The sequence below is a fragment of the Neofelis nebulosa genome, chromosome 5, assembly GCF_028018385.1.
Source record: "Neofelis nebulosa isolate mNeoNeb1 chromosome 5, mNeoNeb1.pri, whole genome shotgun sequence".
NCBI classification, from domain to species: Eukaryota; Metazoa; Chordata; class Mammalia; order Carnivora; family Felidae; genus Neofelis; species Neofelis nebulosa.
The window spans coordinates 53,876,544-53,890,187 of NC_080786.1; the positions used below are offsets into that span (position 1 = coordinate 53,876,544).

Here is a 13,644-nt window from a genome sequence, read left to right on the forward strand (position 1 = left end):
GCGCCCGGCCCCGCACACCTTTGGGGGTGGCGAGAGCCACCCTCTCCTGCGAAAGCGGAGAGCGCCCCTCCACCCCGAGCCTTCCGGCGGGCCGAGGAGGGGCCGGTCAGGGAGATGCGGAGGCGGGAGTGAGACCTCCGAGCTGCCTGCGGTTCCTTAGAAAGTAAAGCTCAGCTGGCGAACCGAGCCGGCTCCCAGCCGCCGGCGGGGGCGGGGCGAGGCGGGGCCGAGTGGGGGGTGGTCTCGGCGCCCGGGACGAGGTGCGAATTCAGTAGCCGCCCACCCTCTTCTCGGTCCCGCCCCCAGGGAATTATAATTCTCCGGGAAAGTGTCTGGTTCTCGGAGAATCCTTGGGGCGGGGTGCAGGGGTGCTCCCGGCGCAAAATGGTTACAACAAAGTCCATGCGCGCCCCGGGGACCCTCTTATGGAAAGTGTGAGCACTGGTGGCTGGGCACCCCCTTTGCTAATCTGAGGGTTAGTTACTGGGAGGAAGTATGGTTGGGGGGGGGGGGCGGCGGTGGGCGAAGGGAAGCCTCAAGCTCGTGCCGGCTCCGTCCCCAGGCCTTCTTCGGGAGTGCACCTCCGACCAGGCAGGCTCGGGGCACTGGGCCGGAGTGCTCGCGGCGGGTGGCGGGGGGCCGGAGCAGGCTCGGCCCGGCAGCTCACTCTCTGCCTCCTCCCCTCTAGGATTACCGAGAGGATGGGATGGATCTAGGCAGTGACGCCGGCGGCAGCAGCAGCAGCAGCAGCAGCCGCACCAGTTCGCAGTCCAACTCCACCAAAGTGACCCCTTGCTCCGAGTGCAAATCCTCGTCGTCGCCGGGAGGCAGTCTGGACTTGGTGTCTGCCCTGGAGGACTATGAGGAGCCCTTCCCGGTCTACCAGAAGAAGGTGATTGATGAGTGGGCGCCGGAGGAGGACGGGGAGGAGGAGGAAGAGGAGGACGAGCGCGACGAGCGGGGGTACCGGGATGACCGCTGTCCGGCCCGGGAGCCGGGGGACGTGAGCGCCAGGACCCGCAGCGGCGGCGGCGGGGGCAAGGGCGCCACCACTGCCATGCCGCCCCCCGTGCCCAACGGCAACCTCCACCCGCACGACCCCCAGGACCTCAGGCACAATGGCAACGTGGTGGTGTTGGCCGGCCGGCCCAGCGGTTCTCGGGGCCCCCGCCGGGCGGTCCAGAAGCCCCAGCCCGCGCGGGGCCGACGCGGCGGCCGGGGTCCGGCAACTGGGGTCCTCTGCCTTCAGCCCACGGACGGCGGGACGTGTGTCCCGGAGGAGCCCCCGGTGCCCCCTATGGACTGGGAGGCACTGGAGAAGCATCTGGCTGGACTGCAGTTCCGGGAGCAGGAGGTGCGGAACCAGGGCCAAACGAGGACCAACTCCACCTCCGTAAGTTGGCCGGGGGTGCGTGCCCACGCGCGCACACACGCTTACACACCGCGCGCACAGCCCGCACGCGTCCTCCTGGCTCTCCCACCCGCCTGCGGCCCCATTCATCCTTCCGCGAGGGTGGGGGCCGGGCTTGAGAGCCTGCCTTCTGCTACCCTGGGGTACGGTTGCTCAGTCTGTGAGCTGTCTGGGTTTGCAGGATGGGTGGAGAGGAGGGAGGGGCAGCCAGAGGGCAGCGGAAAGTCGAGTTAGTGGAACCGGCGACTCATTTTAATGGAATTACTTATGGAGACGAGATTGTGAGTCACTTGCCTGAAAATAAATCCGGGGAAATTTTGGCACCGAAGCCAGTGCCCTGCGGGTGATATTTCAAGTGGTAATAGTTGTGGCTTTGTCGACCGTGGTGGGTCTCCCTTCGTTACCACTAACGTTTCGCCCATGTATATAGTCTGTCCCTGTGCACACGCTCACATTCGCCTGCCCACACCTCCGGTATGGCAGCAGGGTTTGTTCCGTCTCGCGTTTAAGCAGATGCTCCTGAATTTGAATGGGTGACCGCCCTGCCCTGAGACTGTTCCTTTCTGAAACCCGACCTGTTGTTGACTTGGGGAATGGGGGGCATTGACCTGCTAGGGTGAGAGAGTGGTTGTTGCCTCTGTCGCCTCAGCCTCTCTGGTGAAGCCCTCCTTGTTTTGAGAAGGAGCCACTTGCAGTTCCTTACCGGAGGCCACACACTGCCTCAGTTCAGGAAATCCAGAGAGGGAGGGGTGCTGAAGTGGAACAGAGAGAGGGAGAGAAGGAGGGCTGCATCTATAATAAGAAGCTCTGGCAGGTTTGCACTTGTCTCAACATCTTTTTTGCCCCTGAGAGGAGAGCAAATCAATGACTTAAAAGCGTCATGAATGTAGCTCCGCTATTTATCACTGTTTTGAGATAAAGCAACAGTTGTAATTTGAAATCGTTAATGATGTCCCTAAATGGGGCTGAAGGGCACACGGTTTCAATAAGCCGCTTTCTGTGTGTGGCAGCTGTGTGGCAGTGTGGGAGAATGCTGGCTTGCAGGTGTAATTTTTCTGCTCCAGGGCCCTGGGGCTACTGGAAATTGGGTGCATGCACTTCTGACTTCAGGGGTGAGGACACTAACCACGTTTCACAGAGAAATTGGCATGGTTTCTATCAGAGGGAGCCCTTGGCTGACAGATCCCACTGGTTAGTGTCCCTTGAGAAACTACCTATTAAATTAACACACTCATTTTAATCCCAGCTGTTTACCATGGCCACTAGCAGACGTGGAATCTTTCCATTACAGCCAATTCTATGTATTATACCTTGCAATAGAAAACATCCTTTTCCCACTTAGTGTCTGAGAAAAATACCTGATTAAGCTCCTTGGACTTAAACAATGACTTGAAGATAAACACATTTCATTTACTACTGCATGATATTAATACATTCCAGGAGAATATAATAATTTGTGTACGTGCAAAGTTAGGATTTGATGATGACAATGAACCCCATTATTTGATATTTTTTGTTTAATAACTATTAAACAAAATATTATTGAGCACCTGTGTACTATGTGCTAAATGCAAGGTCTGATTCTCTGTGCTACAGTTACACATCTGTCCATGTGAGACTTGAATTATGGTGAGGGGAGGTAGGGTACAGACTGACTCCCCTCTAAGAACTTAAAATTTAATAAATTACTTAACACCATCCCTTCCCCCAACACACACACACACACACACACACACACACACACACACAGCCTATTACTATGAAGACTTTGTGAATCTTTCCTTCTTGGGCAATCTTTGAAACCAAAGGTGTCTCCTCACCTGTTGAACAATTTGCATTATTTGGGTTCCCTTCCCTCCACCCCAGCCCCCCTGAAAATGTCCCTTCTGGGCATTTCCTCCACAAGTTATGCAGAAAAACCTGAAACCCATTTCTTTAAAGCAAGTATGTGCACAGAAAAAAGGGGGAGGGGAGAGCCTTTGAGGTTGTTTAATCAATTTTACCATTTTTTGGTTTGTTAATAACAAAATTACTAGCCAGTGTCGGTTTAGAATAGTGTTTTTCATACTGTAAGTTACCCATGAAATCACTATAACATTTAAAAAAAGATATGAAATAAAACAATAAGCTTGGTTTTAAAAACTTTTGCTTTGGTTTTAGGTAAACACTGGGTCATGATGTAAAATTTATTTCTTACTATGGGTCATTGTCATAAAATTCAAAAAACACTGATTTAAATGCTGTTTACTCCTGCCTGGAATAAGTGGAAGAATTTATAACTATGAGGACAGAAACTTGAAAATAACAAAGGAGTCATGTAGAGGAGAAAGCCTATCTGGAATAAGTTGTTCAAATCAAACATTTTGCTCCTCTTTAAAAATTTTTTTTAAGTTTATTTATTTATTTGAGAGAGGAGGGAGAGAGAATCTCAAGCAGGCTCCACACCCCCAGCACACTGCCCAATGTGGGGCTTGAACTAACGAACCATGAGATCATGACCTGAGCCAAAACCAAGAGTCAGACACTTAACCGACCGAGCCACCCAGGCGCCCCTTTTTGTTCCTCTTTAAAAAGCTCTATATAAATACATGTAAATGGAATTAATACAGACTACTTGGAGGAAGGATATAAAATGAAAAAGAGGGGTAGGTTCTCCTTTACCTATGAAGAGGACCAAATGAGCTCTTCCCACCTGAGGGCTTTGCCCGTGGGGTTGCCTCTCCTCGGAATCAAGTGGCTTATTCTTTCCCATCATTCCAGACTACTCAGCCCTCACATCCCTGACCACCCTCCCTCCCCCGCCCCCCAAAGTAAAGTAAGGCACTCTACCCAGGCACTCCTTGTGTTTTCTTAGTGCTTATCACTACCTGACATCTTGTTGGGTTCCCCTTCATTTTTGGTCTCTTGAGAATCAAGTTGTAGTGTAGAGGTCTTGCCTCTCTTTTAATCATTGTAGCCTCGTGCTTGTGATACTGCCCGGGATGCAGTAGGTTCTCAAATACTGAATGAATGAATGAATGAATGAATGAATGGTTTATTAGACCCACACACCCAGACCTAAACCAACCCCCTCATTTTACGGTTTCAAAAATTGAGGCCCATTGAAGTAAGTGATTTGCCTAAGGGCCCATTAAGTAATCTATGAAAGGTTTTCTTCTATCAGACTATGTTTTTTCTCATTTTAATGCTAAAATCAATTTGAAGTAAAAGGGAAGGAAAGAGGCTTCTACCTCCATAGGTTTCTTAAATGACAAGTCCCCTCTTATGCTTCCCTAGTAAGTATTAAGGACAGAAATAAATTAGGAAATAACCAACATACCATTATTTATGAGTCTCTTCTCACAAACATGGTTTAGTTTTGATTTGTTTTGATGGAATAATGGCTGCAGCAAAACACTCAAAAGGAAGAACTAAGATCTCAAAAATGTGTTGACCATCAGCCTTCCCTAATCTACTGAAAATTTAGAGGCAAATTTAAAAACTCACAACATTTAAACCCTAAGGCTGACCTTTCCTTCCTGTAGGATTTAAGCAGTTTATCTCTAGCTTGGTGTCAGCCAAAGAGCATGGGCTTGGATGGTGCCAAGAACTGTCTTTGGGGTCAGAGCTCTGAGGTGCCAAAGGGAGTCACCCCAAGGAAACGCTTTGGTGACCTTACCTCCTGCTATCCTGCTGGACCAACTTGCATTGCCTCAGGTGGCCCAGCCTCTTCCTTGATGGCCCAACCCCCAACCTTGATGTTGGAGCCTTGAGGGCACCAGGGTTTCTTTACTCCATTGTCTTATCCCCACTAGCTCCCATGGGGAGGGGAGCTGTTCAACCCAACTACCAGAACTACCCCCAGAAGTGCCTCATCCAGTTGGCCAGGCCCTGCTCATCTGGCTTCTACCTGTTTCTCACAGTCCTGCCTTGGGCTTCCATTACCTCGGGTGTGTGGCCCCCATCTAGGGCCACACACAGTAAAGAAGTAAAGAAAGATACTGGGGATTGGTGCTTTTGATGTCAGATTTAGAACCAGCTGTGGCAAGTTTAAGGGAGTCCTGCCCCCTTATATTAGTGTTCACCCTAAATTCTCATTTCCCTGCCTACTATGACTGGTGAACTGGCTTGGGCAATCAATCCTAAGGAAACCTGGTCTCCCTCTTTTCAGTGCAGACCCAAGCAGTCAGCTTTCTCTTTCCTCCTGCTTCTCCTGGATCTTTCTTTGTAGCCCTGTCACTCTTCTTGGGGTGGGGGTGCCCATTGCCTCAATGTACTCCTCTTCCTAAACGGAGTATAATTATACCTCTTTTTCTCAATGGTCTTTCTGTGAGGTTTTCTCTCCTCAGGGTCTGAGGTCCTCCAAGTTTAGCCTATTCTGCCTAGAAACTTATCCTCTTGTCCCATTTTTTTGATTCTTTAAAAAAAAAACTGTTGAGGTAGAATTGACATACAACCAACTGCACATATTTGAAATGTATAATCTGATGGGTTCATGTGACATGTGTCCACCTGTGAAACTATCACCAAAATCAAGATAATGAACATATCTCTTACCCCAAAAAGTATCCTCCTGCCCCTTTGTAATACTCCCATCCTGTCCTTTGGCAACCACTGGTCTTATTTCTAGCACTGCAGGTTAGTTTGCATTTTCTAAGATGAATGTAAGTAGAATCATATAATATGTACTCAGTTTTTGTCTGCCTTCTTTCACTCAGCATGTAATATTTTATGATTCATCCATATTATTATATATATCAAGAGCTCACTACTTTCTGTTGCTGGGTAGTGTTTCATTTTATGGATATACCCTATTTCCCTGTTGATAGACATTTGAGTTGTTTCTAGTTTCCTTGTTATTGTTGTTGTTGTTGAATTTTGAGAGAACCTGTGCGTGAATGGGGGAGGAAAGGAGGAAGAGAAAAAAAATCTTAAGCAAGCTTCACACTCAGCACAGAGCCCAACTCAGCACTTAATCTCATGACTCTGGGATCATGACCTGAGCAGAAGAGTAGACCACCCAACTGACAAAACCACCCAGGCTTCCCGTTTCTAGTTTCTGTCTATTACTAATGAAAGTGCAGTGAACATTCATTCATAGGAACATATTCTTTCATTTCTGTTGGGTAAATACCTAGGAGTAGAATGATTGGATCATACAGTAAGCAACTTTAGAAGTTGCCTGTTTTCCAAAGAAGCTGCTTCTGTCACCATGATTATTTATGCACTCACTATAACCTTGGCTTCCTCTCCCACTGGTTGCTCTGTTCCATCTATGTCCTTGGGGACTTGCAAAACCTCTCTCTTCAGGTGACTGGGGGGATTGCTTCCCTCTCTTTTACAACAATGAGAGAGTAGGAGGATCACATCTTACACCCAACCAGAATCATTACACCTATTGTTCCAAAACCCATTTTTAAATTAAAGAGTTCTAGTTGTAGACCCGACATGTTTTAATTATGGTTTTATTATTTTTAGTGCCTGTGACAGGTACATTTTCTCATTTAATGAGAAGATAAGAATAATTTTAATCGACATGTTAATTGAAAGCAAATTCTCCTGATGAAGTTTTTTCCGAAGTACTTGAAAATAATGTCTTTTTATTTGTACCATTAACTAGTAGCAAACTTTAAATTACATACGTTTCTTCCAGAATGGTAGTAATTACCTGTTGTTTTCAATGTATTATTCTGTAAGAATTATAGCTCAGGTACTCCATCTCTATCAATGACACCACTGAAAGAGCTTGAATGGCTGAGTGGTTTGTTTCTGTAGTTATTTGGGCTATGTTTAGATTATGTGAATTGCCATTTTTATGGATTGAATCAAGAGGTCTTTATTACTCCTACAAAATATTGTAAAGTTTGTAAGTTTGTAAAGTTTGTAAGTGATTTGGCAGTGCAGGGCATAGCAATGAAAATATTCTGTGTGGTATGCAGCTATCTCTTATTCCTTGTTAGTTACAGAGCAGTACATAGCATTGGTAAATCTTTTTGATTTTTTAATCATAACCAGAAATTACCAGGGCTGATCGTATTCTATGCTTCAACCTTTTACCTTGAGATGTTTAGTGCCATCATTGCCTGTTTTTCTAATTTATGTTGATATTTGTTTAAGAGCTGTAAAAGCTGCTCTATCCATTAGCATGTATTCAAGATTTTAAAGAAATATATGGTTGGATTAAAAAAAAACACAGGTTGCAGGGGCACCAGGGTGGCTCAGTCGGTTGAGTGTCTGACTCTTGACTTTGGCTCAGGTCATGATCTCATGGTTTATGGATTCGAGCCCTGCAGCGGGCTCTGTGCTGAGCTTGGAGCCTACTTGGGATTCTTTCTCTCTCGCCCTCTTTCTCTCAGCCCCTCGTGCGTGTATGCTCTCTCTGACTCTTTCAAAATAAATAAACTTAAAAAAAAATTAGGTTGCAGGTAAACTACGAATTCTGGGGCTGTGTGGGTACTTAAACTACCATCACATGGTTCATCCTGTAATGGAACAGCGTTTGAAAGTGTTGTAGGTGGACTAAAGGAAACCTTTGCCTACCAACTAGTTTGCATGTAGTGATGCATTAAAACACCCTAAGAAAAATTTCCAGGATAGTGCGTATCTGTAAAACAGATGTAGACATTCTCATCACACATTCACTGAGCTCTTTGATCACCTTACCACTGACATCCTGTCACCTTCCTCCATCCATGTCTGGCTCTGCCATGCCTTCAAGTCCAGATCCTGTGCCTGCCATTCCTTATTATTTCACTCAGGAAAGCCCAGTGTGAGCCCTTGGCTTCGGAGCAGGTCCACATGCTGCTGTCCACCGACCTGCCCAGCACTTGCTTCTCCAAGGTCCACTCTGATGCAGGGCCTCACCTCTTTGGGAAACTGCAGCTGATCATCTCAGCCCTGAGCAACCACTCTTCTGAACTTTTTATTCCACTTATATACCACTTTTTCATACTTAGCTTTTTAAAAAAGACTTTCCAGTCTTAAGTGTTTTCATATTCATTATCACATTCCTTCCTCATGATACCTGACATTTGAACAAAGCAGTAATGATTCCTGTTTTAGAGATGATAATACTGAGGCTCAGCAAGGTTCAGGGATTTGCCTGAAGTCTCAGGCCTTATAAAACTTAGACCGACCTGTCAATTTCTGACTCTGATTCCAGGCTCTTTCAGTGACATTGTCTTATGTTCTCAATTATCTTTTTGTGGGTATGTCTCTTATCTACCCAAGTGCTAATAATAATAACTCCACGTCCTTTCTTAAAAGCTTATCTAAACTCTATGACATTTGGATTTAAAAACAGAAATTTGTTTTTACTCCTAGACCTTTACCCCTGAACACATGAATGGTCTTGTTTTCTTACTTTTGAAATTCAGTACCAAGAACTTTAACGAAAAAGGCTTTTGTAAATTCTTGTCTTAGCAGCTTTCTGCTCCTTGAGCTGTTAGGTGGGACAGATGATACTTTATACTGTCAGTGACTGGGAGATTATTTTGCATACAATTTTAGTAGAAATTCAAGTGTCAGTCATGAAATTGAACATTTTTAATAGAAAAATAATAGGATTTTAAAGATAGAAAGGATCCTAGAGGTCTTCTCATCAAACCCTCATGATTTTTAAAGGCAGAAACAGGTCTATGGAGATTAATAAACATCTTCACCCAACTTCATGCAACATCCTCAGCTCAGGCCTGACCGAGTCTGGAAGTAGATTCTACTTTTTAGCGCTTGATCAAAAGTTTTTATTTTACTGTTTGTTTCTCTTTTTCTTTTTTTTAAACCAACATTTTCAGGCAATCATAAAATTGCTTCCTTCTATGCAGACTTCAGTTCATCACTGTGTGTATCTCTACCAACAAAACAGTGCTTTTCCTGGGTTGACAGTATTTTCCGTTACTGCTCCTTTTTCTTTTTTTTTTTTTTTTTTTTTAATTTTTTTTTTCAACGTTTTTTATTTATTTTTGGGACAGAGAGAGACAGAGCATGAACGGGGGAGGGGCAGAGAGAGGGAGACACAGAATTGGAAACAGGCTCCAGGCTCCGAGCCATCAGCCCAGAGCCCGACGCGGGGCTCGAACTCACGGACCGCGAGATCGTGACCTGGCTGAAGTCGGACGCTCAACCGACTGCGCCACCCAGGCGCCCCTACTGCTCCTTTTTCTGTCTGTCCAGCCTCCTTTCCACCACTGGGCAGCACAGTCCTTGCCTCTCTTTGGGCCAGTGGATGACTGGCACTTGAGAGCTTTGCAAGGAGCCACCTGAGTTCTAGGAGGCAGAGAAGGGAGCAACTAGGGTTCAGGCTCACCCTTCTGTAGATCACTTCTTTGTACAAAGTCCTTCCATTGACTGTCAGACCATGAGGCAGAGCCCGGGTTCAAAAAGATAGGAGAGAGAAGATCTCTATGCAGCTCACCTACAAGTAGAAATAGACTTTTAAGTGAATAGTTGATTATAAGCCCCCACAGGAGAAGATAATAAAATCAAGAAAAATCTAGAAAGCTAAGCATTTGTGGAGTTAAGTAGCAGCCCGTGAAAGAGTCTCCATTAGGAAGGACATCAGGCTTCGTCAGAATGTGGGTGAGAATAAGGAATCGAAAAATGGACGTCAGGAAAGGGAGACGTGTTTGGGTTTGTATGTTCCCTGTATGACATTTCTCAGTTTCCCATGTAAATTTGTAGAACCATGCCATCACAAATTCTTCTTGTCAGGTTCAGGACACTTGTAATAACCATTGTCCTTCACTTAACCAAGCCTCATCAAATCTGTCAGCACCCTCATTGTTTCAGCTGCTCTTGGTTTGTTTCTTTGCTTCGTTTTGGTTTTGGCTACTACTTCACTGTTGTGATGTTATTTTCCTTATATATTTGTTACATACTTAGGTCGAGCATGTTCTATCACCAATCTTTATCACTTGTCTTTCTCGGTTTTCATTCCTACACGTGCTTAAACTAATTTTATTCTCCCCACCTGCCCTCTTTTTTTTAACGTTTGTGTCATTTTAGGTTATTCCCATTTTCCCCTACTTTGGTGGTATTTTCTCCAGAAGGTATATATAACTCAAAAGATGATGGTTTAGGCTAGGAAATACTCAAGTGATAGGAATGAACGAATGAACTCAACCAGTGTTTGTTCAGCTCCAGGTTGATGGCTTTTTAAAAGTACTTGTGAAATATTTTTTTTAGTTGTGTGTAACTGATATGAAGTCATATCAAAGCAAAGCTTACCGGAAGCAAAAGAGTTACCAGTTTTCTTCCATCTGGTTTTGTATATCAGATTTCCTGATAAATCCAGATTTCCTGATACAGTGGCAATTATCCTGTACATTCTACTGATACTCCTGAACCTCCACCCAGACATTTAATACTTATTTGTAATTGAATGACCTTTCTGGTATATCCGTCATCAGCAATATCATGTTCATCTTTTTTCTTCTTATATTTCCTTCCATTTCTCAAAGTTACTCCTCGGTATTTACGCTTCTTGAAAGTGATTGTGGATCTTTCTTCCTTGGGATATTAGCATAGTATATATGTTTTTAAAAAGCTTCAATTTTTATGGTTTACAAGAAGCCATGCATTAGTCAGCAGCTGATTTCTGCAAATTTATCAATTCAAGAGGGTTTTATTGCCCATGTCTTAATAGAGATGATTGATCCTTCAGAACTCTTTCTTGTAGAAATGAATGTCTGGGTTATTCACAGAGTTGGGTTTTTTTTGGTACAAAATATTCAAAAACCTATCAAGAAAATGTGTGGGTTGGGCTTTTCTAGTGCTGCTCCACTTGCCCAGGTGGATGAGGCTGGTTCTCAGAGTGCTTGACAAAAGGCAGAGTAGAGCATGGTCTCTTCAGCCTCATGGCCAAGCCTCCAGGCAGCAGATTGCCTGTCAGCACCTCCCTGAGCACAGGCGAGCTGATCGGACATGTTGTTGTCCCCTGATCTGGCATGTTGTTGTCCCCTTAGCAGTGCACACCTGTTGCTTTCTCCTCTAGGGTCCCCTTCCCACCCCCCCACCCCCCCGCTGTGATCCTCAGCCTGCCTCTGTGTCCTTTCATTCGTGTGCATGTCACCTGTCTGTAGAGAACCAGTTCAAAGTCTGTATGAAAGTGGCTCATCTAGGACTGAGCACCTCTGATGACCAGGGCTCCTGGCCAGGTGCCCCCATGGACCACCTGGTAATGAGACAAGAGTGGGCACTCTCCCTGGCCTGCTGGCTGTGACCAGGGTCCCTTCACTCACTAATAGGTTGTAGGCATGCTCAGAACAAAACAACAGGTAAGTCATGGCAACTACTAAACTAATGTAATTTGATTCTGCTTCCTTCTGGGTTTGCCATATATGGAAAGAATTTTCCTGTCTAAAAAAGTTTAAAGGGAATGAGGTAATTTCCTCATAATTCCTAAGATCTCCAGTAGTGTTATAAATTTAGATTTGAGGTTAGATCATTAAAAAATAAAAACAGAACGAGAAAAGCTGCTGTGTTACAAAATGCTGGGGTGTTTTTAATGTCAAGTCCAGCAGCATGATAGCTTGTACCCCCTTTTCGCCACGCAAAGAAAGAGTAGTGTTAAACTTATTTCCAAAATAAGAAGGGCCTGGACCTCTGGGAACCTGCACAGTGTCTTCTTAGAAAAGAACTTAAAGGCTAATCTCCACTCCTATAAAAATAACATGTTTTCAAATAGTTTCAAAACCAATTTAGCCTTCTGTTTTTCTCCTCATGGTACCAGTAGCTAAAAATTATACCACTTATGAAAATTGCAGACAATTTTTTTTTCTTTGTGCAATCTTACATAATTTTTTGGTCCATTTTGACCTGGTCTGACATTTTATTATGAGCAACTGCATCTTAAGTGCTCTGTCCTTTTTATTTCCACTCTAAAATTGGTAAGGAGTAAGAGAGAAGACCATTGGGATTTTATTTTTGAATACTTAAATTATGTAACCAGTGATCTCCCGTTAGGGTTGTTACCCAGCCTACAGTGGCCCCACAGCCTGACCCAAATAGCCCTTAAAGTCAGATCTTGTTCTAGAAGAACAACTTGAAGCCACAGTAATTTTAAAGCTTTTTGAATACCTGCTCTACTCTGGTATGTGGTTTCAATATTAGATTTATTTTTCTTGTGTTTCATATAGAAACACTCACCAAAGCAAATGTACAGCTGTGGTGTGTGTGCTAACATATGAGTAAGACCCCTACAGAAATTCCACTGTGCTGGTGGCCAAGTTAGAACTCTGTGTTACTAATAAACAATCACACTGGGAATCCAAATCTTAGAGCTGGGAGACATTCCATGGGAAGGATGCAAACCCATATGCTTCCAGAGGCCATGTAGGTAACTAATGAGGGCAGTGGGTCAGGGGGGAACAGGACCAAGGTGAACTGGAGGGTGTGTTCTTCCACGCTGGCTGATTTGCTGCCATGCCAGAATGTGGTCTCGGCATTCTGACATAACAGGAGAAGCCCAAGACCAAGGTTTTATGAGAAATAGCTTGAATATGAAATGTTGGCGTGTAACTTAAAAAAAAAACACACTTAATTTTGTAGGGCTAACAAACATATCAGCTCTTCAAAATATGGCCTCTGGGCTACCAGCTTCCCACCTCACACCAAACCCAACCTTTCCGTTTCATAGATGAAAAAACAGAGACCCAGAGAGGTTACATGACTTTTCCTGAAGTGGGGGGGTGAGGTGGACGAGGTAGGGGTGGCTTGCTAAGAGGTCTGGTGAGATACTAGAAACGAGAGATGCCAGGAAGGAAAACTCATGAAGTGTTCTGATTTAAGAACACTTAAATTTAAGAACACTGATTATGTTTAAAATAATTTGAAACAATAACATCCAGAGGGGGAAAAAAAGTAAGAGATAACATGTACACCTTGCTCTATTTTACCTAATTCTTACACACATCCCATAACTTAGAATTTACTTTTCTCTTTCATCTTCAAAGCAGTTCAAAAACTGAGTTTTTATTTGGATTCTGGGAAATGTACCATGATTCATTTTTCATTATTTATGAATAATGAAAAGGGAGGAACACTTTAAGAACAAGTTACCTTAAACAATGACGTATGCGTGTATGCACGCACACACACACACACACACACTGCAGGATATGTGGCCTCAGATCTTTTATCTGCTGGAAACTCCTCTGAGACCATTTAATTCAAGGGATGGTGGTAGGGGTAAGTTTTAATAAAATTTCTTATTGTATGGAATGTAATGAAACTTCAATATTGCTGAATTATATTTA

The 13,644-nt window shown here is 44.5% G+C and overlaps 1 protein-coding gene across 5 annotated transcripts in view; it reads left to right on the forward strand.

Moving 5' to 3' along the window:
* The window catches only part of SCHIP1 (schwannomin interacting protein 1), a 572,399-nt gene that overhangs the window by 449,288 nt on the left and 109,467 nt on the right, over positions 1 to 13,644 (forward strand). For 2 of the 5 annotated variants that reach the window (XM_058730338.1, XM_058730339.1), the window contains one exon: positions 689 to 1,393. In XM_058730338.1, coding sequence (XP_058586321.1) covers positions 689 to 1,393 — 705 coding nt within the window. Of the gene's footprint in view, positions 1 to 64; positions 164 to 329; positions 476 to 688; positions 1,394 to 13,644 lie in introns of those variants that run through there. The other 3 variants (XM_058730341.1, XM_058730340.1, XM_058730343.1) reach the window with 3 other exon arrangements.